Source organism: Zeus faber (genome assembly GCF_960531495.2).
Source record: "Zeus faber genome assembly, chromosome: 11".
Taxonomy (NCBI): Eukaryota; Metazoa; Chordata; class Actinopteri; order Zeiformes; family Zeidae; genus Zeus; species Zeus faber.
This window is the reverse complement of record NC_137205.1, coordinates 12,911,865-12,925,039: the sequence shown is the minus strand read 5'-3', so window position 1 is coordinate 12,925,039 and position 13,175 is coordinate 12,911,865. Positions and strand designations below refer to the sequence as shown.

The following is a 13,175-nucleotide window of genomic DNA, read 5'->3' as shown; positions in this document are numbered from 1 at the left end:
AATGTACCCAGGCTGACCATGGGCCCAAATATTTGTGCAATTAATTTACATTTGTGGTATGATATTCTATGTCATTCATGTTGTGTTAATGTGTGTGTGGGTATGTGTGTGTGTGTGTGTGTGTGTGTGTGTACACGCGTGTGTGTGTGCGTGTGTGTTTACATTTCCCTGTGATTATTCTTGCCTGTCCTATTAGGACAAGTAATTCCGTGAAAAGCTTTTCCTGTTTACCACTTCAGGACATTAACTGTATCAGATGGGTCCCAGTTTGGCTATGCTATGGCCTCCCTTTCACAACCACTTACCCACGCACACTATTACTGTAGTTATTTATTAGTGAAATTGGGGAGGGGTGGGACCAAATCCATTTTGAGTTCAGAGAAATAGCTGAATGCCAGCCATTCCTTAATGTCCAAATCCAAAATGCCATTAATTTGATGATGGTCGACTGAACCTGATAACCGCTTTTTCCAATTATCTGGATAATAGGGTACAAGGACAATTCTTTACTTTGGGTAAATACAATCAATACAGAGTCTGGCCATGTTAACTTGAATAGTGTATTAAAAAACATTGTGTATTTTTGGAGTCTGGAAACAGCACTTTCTGGTCAGATTCCACCCGCCACTTCCGGTTTACTCCTTACCTGTGTATCCCTCGTTTTGCTGCTCTGGGAACACCCAAGGGAAACAGGGAACAGATGCCATCATCCACTACTTCCAAATCTATGGGCTTTCTAACTTGCCTTGTGGCTTCCAGTTGCGCCTGCGGCAAACTCTTGTGCAGAGCTCCACTGGTGCAAGGGGGGGAAGTGCAAGTTTACCAGCGGAGATGCCGGTTTCCTAACAGAGAAAACTGTGGGCAAGGCAGGTTACTAAAGTGTGTCCGTTAAAAAACCCAGGGTTTTGACTAGATAGATAAATAGATAGATAAACATCCCCGGAGGGAAAAAGCCAAGGAGGATCAGAGCCTGGAGCGTGTGTTTGTTGCACAAGTGTGTCCGATACACTTTTGTATATATCCACACATGCAGTGACTTCAATTTTAAAATCGTCAGTTGCAGCTCAATGTGTTCGTAATGCTGATTCATTTTTTGGTATTGTTTGTTTATTCCGAGGATAGATGTAAATATAATGGCATGTGATGTATGTATACTGTATGTACAGTATTAAAAAAACCTCAAATGACGTCGCCATGTTCACATCTTTACTGAGTCACTCTTCCAAAACATTACACCAGCATGATTGACAAGTGAGGAGGAAGAAGAGGAAACACAGCAGGGGGGCTTGGAGAAAAAAAAAAAAGCAACAAAAACCCCCCCAGCTACAAATCACATCAACAGAATGATCGAAAGGGGTTTTGTGTTTTTAATACAACATTCAAAAATGATTTTAATAAAAAAAAAAAAAAAAGAAATCCCAGACGTACCAAAAAGATCGTTGGTTGAAGAGGGAATAAGGAAGGCCAGGTAAGATTCATCACAGACACACAAACAATCACCCAAACTCGAGTCCTGTTTCACACCTCTGGCGCCCCCTAGTGGCAAAGAGGAAACGGTGCATGACCGTAGCTGACAGAAGGACACGTTCAAGGCTGAGGCAGGGACAACATCCACGTTACACGGCAGAACGGACAGTTAAGCGTGGGTTTGGCATCACGGACTAGATTAAAGGCAGCGGGAGCAAAGCGAGAGTAACAGTTAGTTTCGTAATGCTCACGTCTGACTGCTATTGCTTTGAGACCCCAAACGTGAACCGAGGTTCTCTGCGGAATTTCAGTGCCACGGTCCTTCAGAGGGTTGCGCTGTTGCGCCACGTGCCATCGACGGCTCCGTCCGTTATTTCCCAACCTCTGGTGTTTCGGGATACGCAATCTGGATTAATTTATGTTGCCACCCAGCCCCCACCCACATCCATCTCTAAAAGCCATTCCAGAACACATCAGAGGTCAGCGGATCCGTCACACCGTGCATATTCCCGTCAGATTCCCACCGATCCTGGTCCACGCAGACCCAACCCACGGCCCATCCTCTCTTCGTGGAGCTCACTCGGTCAGACAGAGAGAGAGAGAGAGAGAGAGAGAGAGAGAGAGAGAGAGAGAGAGAGAGAGAGAGAGAGGCGGAGAGAGGACAGAGAAGCCCTTTTCCTCTCTGTCCTGAGGCTCCAGTGTGATCGCTCAGACTGCAGTCTCAATTCACTGGCCGGCGGCGGCAGTGTTGGGAAGGCTAGCACAGGTCAGAGACATAGTCAAAGTCCTTGAAGTGGTCCTGATCCTTGCGGGAGAGCGTGCGGCGCTCGCGGGGCGGCGTCAGGGCCGCCGGCTCGGCCGTGAACTCCTCGTCGAAGTTGCTGACGTCCTCCCTCCCGCCGACCGTCGGAACGAACGGGGGCAGGATCTTCCTCTGGAGGAGAGCCTCCCAGTCCATGCCCTGCAGACATTTCAACATACGATATTGCTCTCACACTGAGGGACATTTAGCAATGTCACGACAGGACCTGGGATCAGAGCATTTCACAAACGAATGAGGGAGAACATAAAAGGTAGAAAGAGACACCGACCCTGAAGAAAGGCTGCCTCTTCACATCTTCTGCATCCCTCTCTCCGGAGCCCAGGCGTCTCTCTGGGTTCCTTCTCAGCAGCTGCAACACAGAGACAGTGACCATCTGAATCCCGTGCCCTCTTTATCACTGGCCGTTAGGCTTGTTCCTTAAAAACCTGTTATTAGGGCAGGAGGCAAAGACTCTTACATCACCCACATCACCAGCAACTAATAGAGAAATGAGAACGAAAGCACCTTCACTGTAAGGTGCTGCACAATTCTGGAAAAAATCCAGCTCTTAACACAGGGAGCGAACAATGCAATAAATTCCTGTTTATTAATCACTGATGTACAAATGTTCCCTATACAGAGGTAAAATAATAACAGTGAAAACGAAATTATAAAACAAATTAATAATATATATATATATATATATATATATATATATATATATATATATATATATATATACACACACACACACATAGTATATATATATATATGTACAGAAACACACACATACACACAGTGTGTATATATATATATATATATATATATATACATGCATACACAGTTTATACATATATATGTATATATATATATATATATATATATATATATATATATATATATATATATACACACACACATATATATAGAATCTATATATGGATCTCATGATGGATTTCAGAATAATAACTAATTGTGGTGTTTTTACGTGTTTTTAACCCAAATTCTGGTGACATTCCATAAATAACATCCTTGTTTATTTATCAATAGGATATACCGTATATTAGTCTATATATGCTGTTGTGAAGTGAATCCACTTCTTTAAAGGCTAATTGGACACGTGGTCAGCCATCAAGAAAGTTGGAAGCGCCTCAAAGTGTGGTTGCAGAAACAACAAGATGGATACTACACTTGCTGAAGTTACAATACAGTTACAATAAATATTCAAATACAATAAAAGGTATGCCTGAAAAAAGACAGTGGTGTGTGGTGGCCGCATTGGGTGAGACAGTGGCTGGCTAACTCACGGAAGTGGCGAGCCGTGGGGGCGCGGCGTGGTCCAAAGGGGGCGTGAGGTGCTTCAGGCCAAGGCCGGACTTCATTGAATAAAGCCTGATTCTGAGATTGAGTACATTGAGTGGCCACTAGAGGGCACTCTGGAGGCAGGACACAGTGGCCGGAAACTCACCCTCCTCATGATGCCGATGGCCTCGGTGGAGAGGAAGCGGGGGTAGCGCACTTCATCATTGACGATGCTGTCGAAAACCTCTTCCTCATCATCGCCTGGGAACGGCGACTGAGACAAACAGGGTGGTAGGAGGCAGAAAACGTTTTACGTATCATTGAAATGTTTACATCAGGGTGTTGATGGCGTTGCTTCAGCCCAGAATGCTATGTGAATAGCCCCCGATCTAAAATAGCCCCGCAGTGCTTCGTGCCCCGATCGCTACCTCTCTGACGGTACCGACTGTGCCCACGGCGTGCCAGTGATGGGAAGCGCCCGTGATCGCCGTGCCAAAAAGGTGTGTTTTCATTTTAGAAGTAGGTTATTTAATTTTACTCCGTTTCCTTATGGAGCCAAACAAACACAGTGCGGGATTGGGACACATCCCCCCCAGAGCGGCAAAATGGCGAGAGCCTGCTTGTGCTAAGCCCCTGATGTCTTTGTAACTTAATGCCATAACCTCATGCCTGAATTTCCATTTTCAAGTTATACACTTATATATCGATTGCCTGGTGGCTTTAATAACGGCATATTATAATACAATATGAAATATATAATATAACATTATATAATATAATTTCATTAAAATAAAATACAAAACATTTTGTATATTCTCACCTCGCCCACCAACATCTCATAGACGAGCACCCCCAGCCCCCACCAGTCCACAGCTCTGGTGTAGGAGGTATCTGTCAGCACCTCTGGGGCCAGGAACTCCGGGGTACCGCAGAAGGTGCTGGTCCGATCCCCATAACCCATGCCTGAGAGAGGTTCAAGGTTCAAGGTTGCGCCTCAGACGACAGCGTCGGCATCACGAGAACGCGTTCATTTCTTATCTCTTGCATCGGGTCTGCAGCCGTCGGTGCTTTATTCACTGCGATGGCTCTCTCTGCTTGGTCTGCGCCGGCGGACACTTACCTTCTTTACAAAGCCCAAAGTCGGCTATCTTCACAAAACCATCCACGTCGAGCAGCAGGTTGTCCAGTTTAAGGTCGCTGACAGAGAGAGAGAGAGAGCGAGAGAGAGGGAAAGAGATAGTTAGAGATAGTAAGAAAATACTGAGGATGGGGGCGCTACCTTCAAGCTTACTTACCGATAGACGATCTTATGTTCATGAAGAAACTGCAAGCCCAGGACCACACAAGCGGAGTAGAACCTGTCGGAGGGACAGAGAGACAGACGGAGAGACGAACCCCCGGTCAAAAGCCAAAATCAATGTCCCGAATGCTCGACGGCTTCTCGGACGCCTCGGACCAACTCACATGGCGCGCGCCTCGGTGAACACGTCGGCGTGGATGTGCATCATGAGGTCTCCGCCGGCCGTGTACTCCATGACGAAGCACACGTGCTCGGGCGTCTGGAAACAGGCGAACAGGTTGACCAGGAAGGGGTGGTGGGAGCCGTTTACCGTCTCGAAGATCCGCTTCTCGCACATCAGACTGGAAGAGGGGGAGGACAGTGGGGTCAGGAAAAGAGAGAAAGGCGGATAAGACAACGATTTGAGGGAAAAAGTGCCTGCGCTGACTTTTTGAGGTCCAAAGGTGTTGGCATTGTTACCTCTCCACTTCATCCCTGGCTACTATGTCTCCCTTCTTCAGGGCTTTGATGGCGTACAGACTGCCGCTCTTCTTGTACTCTGACAGCAGAACCTGAAGAACCCCAAATAAAAACAAGCTAAACATGAATGTCACACCACATGGCCAGCATTTACTCCATTAATATAACTTTTGACGTATTTAACAAGATACACACATTGCATGTGCGTTGGTGGGCAGGATATGGGGCTATACCAGGGGTTAGGCACTGGTGTCAGTTGTCAGGGCACTGGGATCTGTTGCCCCCTAGGGGTCCACAACAGAATTGCAGGAAGTCTGCAGCAATTCTTTTTTTTTTTTTTAATTTTCTACATGATAATGTATATATATATATATGTATACACATATATATAATTCAAAAGAGTTTTTCATGTTATTTATTTATTTTGTTGCTGTGAGATTTGCACTCTTCGTCAGCAAGGTTTAAGTTAAATGTTATATTTGTGCAGCCTTCTTTTGTACTCCACACAAACTTCACCGCAGTTTATTGTAGGTAGATCATTTATAGTCCCAGCCAGAGCGTTGTCTGCCAGGGGGGCCTTGCCACAAAAAAAGGTTTGGGAACCCCTGGGTTATGCCGTATGGGTTTGGTCCACGGTACCTTTCCAAAATGTCCCCGGCCAAGCACTGCCATCAGTTTGAAGTCCTGAAGGCACAGAGGGCCCTGGCTCGACCTGACACACAGACACAACGAGAGCAAGAGAGAGAGAGAGGAAAAGAAAGAGAGGGAAGAGATAGAAGTATAGAGAAAGACAGGAAAGAGGTGGAAAAAAAGGTAAAATTGTGTATCACATGTTTTTTCACTGATGTAATTTAACTTATTTATTTCATCTAGTCCACAGTTTTGGAAAAAAAAAAGGTTACGTGAATAACGTTAATAAAAGGCAGTTTCTATGCACTGTGACCAAACACTGTTGTTTTGTTGGCCTACAGAGCAGCCATGTGTTTACTCCCAGTAAAAGAGGACACATTGTGTGAGCAAACCTAAATGAGGACTTGGCTTTGATAACATACAGTATGTTATGAAAGGGGTTAGGTCATGGGGACATATTGTGAGTGGGTGTGTTTTATGGCGCCACGCTGTGGGAGCCATATTGAGAGGAGATGTGTTCAGGTGTGTGTGTGTGTGTGTGTGTGTGTGTGTGTCAGTGCATGTTAACATATTGGAAGGACCTGGTGTGTGTACCTGCGGATGGAGTTTTGGGACAGGGACCTGGTGGGCTTCTGCTGGTGAGCACGGACATCAGGAGAGGACAAGGGCTCAATCACTGGCATCTGCTCCTGTGTTACACCACAGTGACGGAGGGGTGAGGGGGTCATGCGATGAAAAGGGTTTAGGAACATCCATTGGGAGTCGTCGGTTCCCATTTTTGAGCTAAATGTGTGTACGGCCTCCAAAACATTTGTAAACATTACAAAACTACTGAGTAGTTTAGATCCAAAGGACATGTGTTTTTACTTAAAAAGCCTTAACAGAAATCCAAAGTCTTCCAGAAGTTTCACAATAAAAGCCCCGTACTTTTCCAGGTCTTCAAAAATAAAAGCCCAAACTGAAACATTCCTCCGAAAATACATAATACTGAGCCTGGATCAGTGAAAAGTCCTCAGTCCTACTTTGCTGAAACCCTGTGAACCTTCAGGGTCCTCCACAATAACAGTCCAAATTTGATTCCGTCTCCCAAAAGAGAAAAATCAATTAGTCAAAATCCATGAGTAAATATATGCTTGAAGAGAAATGAAAGCATGGAACCCGGGGCTAAATGAGGACAGAAGATTTGAAACATCTGTCCTTTAGACAGCGAGACAGACAGAGCGACAGAGAGATAGACAGACAGACAGACAAATAGACAGATAGAGAGATAGATGGACAGACAGATAGACAGACAGATAACAGATGTCAATCTGTTATTTAACAGACGACCGGACAGACACACAGACAGACAGACAGACAGACAGAAAGATGGACAGACAGACCGACAGGCAGACAGACAGACAGTCATTCTGTCTCCTGTCCCTTCTGTTTTTATGGGTTGCCAGCTCACTCTCTCTCTCTCTCTCTCCATCTCATTTCTGTCATACCTCCCAGTTTACTGATGGATGGTTGAGGTCACTCAACCCCTCTGGCTGAGGTCTCTCTCTCTCTCTCTCTCTCTCTCTCTCTCTCACGCTCTCTCGCTCTTTTCCGGTCCCTCGTTAGTGTTAATTAGTTCTCTAAAGCACGTCAGAGTTATTAATCCCATAATCCCCTTCCACACTGCCCTGTTGAACACTGCCATCTGCCACATGGGCACGCCGCTGTTTTTTCGTGTTCCCCAAATCTCTCTCTCTGCACCATTCCATCCCTCCCTCCTTCCGTCCTCTTAATCATTTCTCACTCTATTCCTTTTCTTACTCACAGTCCATTTAGGAAATCCTTACCTTTCTCTCTTGAAACTCCCTTTGACTCTCTCGCTTCCCCTGCTTTTGCCTTCCTCTCTGTCCCTCTCTCCCTCACCCCTCAGACTGGGCTCAAACCGCCCGGTAAGAAAACGTGGGTTAGGCCTTGATTTAATTAAATCTCCCCCTTCATCCACTTTGGGATAATTAAGGCTGTCTCCTGAGTTTCAGGAGGGAGTTTTGAACTTCTCTCCAACTATTTACTTTCTCCCTCTCTCTTTCTCGCCCTCTTTTACACCCCTCCCCTCTGTCTCTGTCTCTCTCTCTCTCGCTCTCTCTTTCTCTCTCTCTCTCTCTCTGCCTGGGACACATGGGACACGCTTGTTTCCATGTCAAAGGGCTACAGTTGGGTGTGTGGTAATATGATATAGTAAGGTGGCCGCCTATCTCTCTCTCTTTCCTTTTCCCCCTCCATCCCTGTCTTTAGCCCATCCTTCATTCCTCAACACACACACACACACACACACACACACACACACACACACACACACACACACACGCACACACACATATACACCCTTCCTCTAATCTGGATTGTTGCCCAGTGCTGCCCGTTTCTAAGTAAACCCTGCTTGTCTCACGTTTGTCTCGGCTTGTAAAGCACTTTGAAAACGTCCGTTTGTTCCGGGAAAAAAAAAAAAAGATACATTTCCATCCCTCACCGGCAGAGGTGCATCCACCGCGTCTCTCCTGATCTCGGATCTGGGCGGAGAGTCGCTCTCCAGGCTCATCTTCTCCACCGAGATCTCTCTGCGAGAACACGCAAAGTCACAGAAAGAAACAGAACAATGAAAGAGCAGTAGATGCAAAAAAACTCAAAATGACTTCCACGCTGGTTGGTGCAAATCGTGGATTGTCGAAGCATGTATCAATAACCAATCCATCGACCGTATCTGGAGATTGGAGGACCGTGTGTGTGTTTGTGTAATGCGGGTGGGTGTATTGAGAGTGACAATGTGTTGAGTGGGAATGTGTAAACTGTTGGACCTGAAGCGGCTGATCAAGTTAGTAACAGTACATGTACTTAAGTAATCTTTTGAAGAATTTCTACTTTACTGCTCTACTTTCCACTTTGACCCAAATGTATTATTGAAGCAAGCTATGTACTTTTCATTGAGATATGTTTTGTCAGTGTCTGGTCGTCACATCTTAAAAACATTAAAAAAATATACGTCATTTGCGGAGCTCGTTCTGTCAGACAACTCGATGGGGCCACAAGCTTCAGCGCCCTTATTTGGCCGGCCTATTTCAGCAGCCGATCCCTCTTGCTCTACCTGCTTTGCCGCCTGCATACCTGCTGCATTGCTGTGCTACCTCCCCCTCCCCTGCATCCACCTGTTGGGCTCTACTCTTCTATCCATTGGGGGGAGTCCAGCGCTTCACTCCTATAATTCTAGCACCCTAAGTTTGCCTTTGTTTGCCGTACACCTGATGAGCGGTAGAGCCCCCGAAGCCAAACTCAAGTGTTGCAAAATAAATAATACTCTCATAATAACATCATTTTTCCAGTGGCCGATGTACCTGTGGCTGTGTGTGAGGGTGCTGTTGGTGAAGCTGGGGGCGAAGGTGGTGGTGCTGCCTCCGCTGGGGATGGCGTTCCTCAGCAGGCGGACCCAGGTGGCGACGTCCACGTTCATCTGCCGAGCGCGCAGGAAGCCCTTCCCTGAGGAAAAGACACAGCGAGATTGTGTCTTACTACGAGTAGCTCATATACCTGCTCTAGGTCTATAGCAGAGGTCTTTTTCAACCTTTTTCAGCTTTTTTCAGCACAAGGACCCCTTGGTGGATAGCAAAGCAGACCAAGGACCCCTGATGGCCCGTCACACAGCACAGGACAGTGTCGATTTTAGCCGAATATTAGAATACATTTAAAAAGCAGCCCGCCTAGTGTAAATGGTTGGAGTTTACTAACTATTATATTTTTGTCGAAAATACATATTTTTGAAATTTTCAAACATTTCAAATGAGGGACCCCTGCAGTAGCCCTGCAGACCCCCTAGGGGTCATGGACCGCCGGTTGAAGACCACTGGTTTGTAGGACTAGTTTTGGACAAAACTGCTTCAGGACCATCAGTTTTTCATACTGTTGTTTATAGGGACCGCAAAATGCACAGCTAAAACAGTGCAGTGTGTATTTTGTTTGGAGTTCAATTTAAAATTAATATATTTTCAAATGAGGCAGACTTAGGAAATAATAAATATGAACTGGTATTTATTAAATGACCAAAAACACAGGGCGCAAAGTGAATAGTGACTGATGAACAGGAATATAATATAGCATGGAAAGGTTATTTTTTTTCTAAAATAATCAAATATACAAATGATTTGAATTTGAATCATAGTTAAAAATATTTTATTGTGTAGAACCAACATAACTTTATAGGAATGAATATCTGAAATTGGTGTTTAAAATGTTTTAAATTGCACTTAAATCTGTTATATGTGATTTTATCATGTATTTTTTATCTGTATTTAATTGTTGTTGTATGGAATGTGCTCAGCATAAAAAATATAAAATATGTATATGAGTAAACGTGCATGTAAAGAAATGTATGTCAGTATTAAAGCATTAAATCTCATTTAATTATAGATCTCCACTTCTTGTATTTATAATACAAGAAGAATATAGTATTTATAATATTTTTTCGATTTTATCAAAAGAATAAAACATTTAAAGGTAGGTGCTGAATAGGCGGCACAAGTTTGTCTACGTTATATGAACAGATCACTCATTTGAATTGTTGCCCAAATCTTATCGTAACGTGTGCAAATATTAATCACACTAAATAAACGGTGACAATAAGAGTTAAAGGACTAATTAATTGATTGAGGACCCTGGTGACAGACAAGAGATGTGGATTAAAAGCTTCTAATATCCCATGTGGCTTTTCATTTCGCAGACATTATCTGACACAATGCCTCGTTTCCTCCTCTACGCTAGTTTCATGATTGCCTGCGAGAATTAAAGCTCAAAAATAAAGATAATTTAACGACCGCGCTGAAAAGAAAACTACTCCCCTGTAATTATGTATTGTTCACTGTGAAGCAGACAGACGTCACGTCTCCAGCAGCAGACACAACATGACAATAGCTCCTTATCAGAGAATTTACTGGTGGACATGTGACTCATGTCCCCTCTCTCTTTGTCTTTCTGTCTGCGAAATCACAATCTCTCTCTCTCTCTCTCTCTCTCTCTCTCTCTCTCTCTCTCTCTCTCTCTCTCTCTCTCTCTCGCGCTCTCTCCCTCTTTGACTGCATTGTGTTTTACCCTGCTGTTTGGAGAAGACCTTCTTCTGTCTCTGGAGTCTTGGGCCTCTTTCTATAATGGGGTTAAAGAACGTCACCTGAAAAGGGAAATATAACTTTTAAAAACAAAATATATAAATAGAGGCGATTATGCATCTTGAGTGAACTTGTTCATCAGAACGATCCAACAGAAAGATGTACGTGTGTGTCTGCATGTGTGTGTGTATGTGTCTGTGTGTGTGTGTGTGTGTGTGTGTGTGTTCCTCCCACCTCGGCCAGCAGTAGGCCCTGTGGTTCCAGGTCCAGCTTGACCTGGTGTCTCTGGTTGTCCAGGAACTCCTCCAGCTTCAGGTACTTGAGAGCGCACAGCGAGCGGTAGTCCTTCCAGTACACAGCGATCTCCATCTCCCTGGACTGCAGAGCAAAATATTTTGTCACCATTCTTTCATAGTTAAAAACTCCATTCAACCGTTATTATTATTATTATTATTATAATTATTATAATTATTATAATTATAATAATAATAATATATATTTTTTTTTAATCATCATTATTATTATTATTATTAGTAATAGCAGTATTAGTATTAGTATTATTATCATCATCATTATCATTATTATTATTATTATTATTATTATTATTATTATTATTATTATTATTATTATTATTATTATTATTATAATCATCCCTTTTTTGAACCCCAAATTTACTTATTTGAACTCGCTTTGGACAAAAGCATCCATTGCCATATTGTAATGTAATATAATTTAATGTAATACATAGTAAAAATTCGTTAAGGTACCATATGGGGAGTTGTAGGGGTAATATTAGAATCAATAAATCAATAAAATAGATCATTAGTAAATTACCATAGTGACTATTGTATATCCAATAGAATATACAATAGTGTGTGTAAGGGTGTGTGTCCATCCCCAAATAAACATGTATTTCATTCTGGTTTTGGCTAGTGGGGATTATCTCGCGCTAGCCTTGACAGAACAGACCAGATGTGTTCAGGGTAATGTGCTTCTACCATCCTAATCCCTGCAGTATGCTGCAGATCAAAGCACACAGGCCCTGCCTATAAAATTAAACAGGAAGCGGTTCTTTACTACACAGTTTCATTTCTTCAGCCATCAAATGGTGTGAAAATAAAATCCAGATCTTTTGATTGCGTCGCCCTGCGTGGTGTAAAGCGGCGCTGCGGCGCGGCGCTGCATGTGGCGTGCTGCGTCTCACCCTCTCCAGCTCCACGGTGAAGGTCTGGTTCCAGGCCTGCTCCCCCACCGTCCTCCAGCCCGTCTGGCCCACCACCGTGTTCTCCAGCTTCAGCACCGCGCTCACCTCGGCTGGACAGCACACACAGAGTAACACAGTGAGACATCCCCGGAAGGACTATGGAAGCCATACGGACGTCAAAAAGAAAAAAAAAACCAAACTGGGTGAATACACTCGATCGAATTCTAAGATATGGACGAGGGAATGTAAATGCATGGGTGAAAAGAACGGGTTCAAGACGATTCATAAATCCTCTTTTGGATAGTTGACAAATGGTTGTCGCTAATCTAAAACACACTCTGCGTTATAGTTTTACAGACATCATAAACATTATCTGGAAAGATAGAGAGTGACTGAGAGGATGTAGACTGCGGGGATAAGAGCTCTGGCAAAGCAAGACGAGGAAAGGTACTTATAGACTACATGTCTTGAATGAAGTCCAAAACAAGGGTAAACCAGCCTCATTCAGGCAGGATATGTCGGGGAAATAGCGGAATTGGTCACTATTTAAGGACAGCCACTCACAGGACAGCTCTTCAGACTTGGAGGGCATCTTGAGGCTCATGCTGCTGGTGCTACGGTTGTAGAGGCCGCTCAGTTTGAAGGACGAGCGCCCGTCGCCCTGCGAGTAGGACGGGAGGACCACCGGGGTCCCGCGGCTCCGCCCGGGAACCACCTCCAGCAGCCCCACGCAGCCCAGCAGCTGTACCTGGAGGGTCCCTGGCCACGCCACCAAGAGCGCAAGGAAGGGCGGAAGAGGAGAGAGAGAGAGAGAGAGAGAAAGAGAAAGAGAGAGAGAGAGAGAGAGAGAGAGAGCGATGAGAGAACGATAACCCAGGGAACGGG

General features: G+C 44.4%; 1 protein-coding gene across 1 annotated transcript in view; it reads right to left on the bottom strand.

Moving 5' to 3' along the window:
* Positions 1 to 1,207: 1,207 nt before the first annotated feature.
* The window catches only part of LOC307236478 (serine/threonine-protein kinase N1-like), a 34,655-nt gene continuing 22,687 nt past the window's right edge, over positions 1,208 to 13,175 (bottom strand). The window contains exons 7-22 of the mRNA XM_080008916.1: positions 12,855 to 13,049; positions 12,291 to 12,400; positions 11,321 to 11,464; positions 11,073 to 11,148; positions 9,326 to 9,467; positions 8,467 to 8,554; positions 6,555 to 6,649; positions 5,970 to 6,042; positions 5,331 to 5,422; positions 5,036 to 5,212; positions 4,867 to 4,929; positions 4,692 to 4,768; positions 4,392 to 4,534; positions 3,738 to 3,845; positions 2,559 to 2,639; positions 1,208 to 2,428 (exon numbers count right to left, since the gene is read on the bottom strand). Coding sequence (XP_079865042.1) covers positions 2,225 to 2,428; positions 2,559 to 2,639; positions 3,738 to 3,845; positions 4,392 to 4,534; positions 4,692 to 4,768; positions 4,867 to 4,929; positions 5,036 to 5,212; positions 5,331 to 5,422; positions 5,970 to 6,042; positions 6,555 to 6,649; positions 8,467 to 8,554; positions 9,326 to 9,467; positions 11,073 to 11,148; positions 11,321 to 11,464; positions 12,291 to 12,400; positions 12,855 to 13,049 — 1,868 coding nt within the window. The 3' untranslated portion in view covers positions 1,208 to 2,224. The remainder of the gene's footprint in view (positions 2,429 to 2,558; positions 2,640 to 3,737; positions 3,846 to 4,391; positions 4,535 to 4,691; positions 4,769 to 4,866; positions 4,930 to 5,035; positions 5,213 to 5,330; positions 5,423 to 5,969; positions 6,043 to 6,554; positions 6,650 to 8,466; positions 8,555 to 9,325; positions 9,468 to 11,072; positions 11,149 to 11,320; positions 11,465 to 12,290; positions 12,401 to 12,854; positions 13,050 to 13,175) is intronic.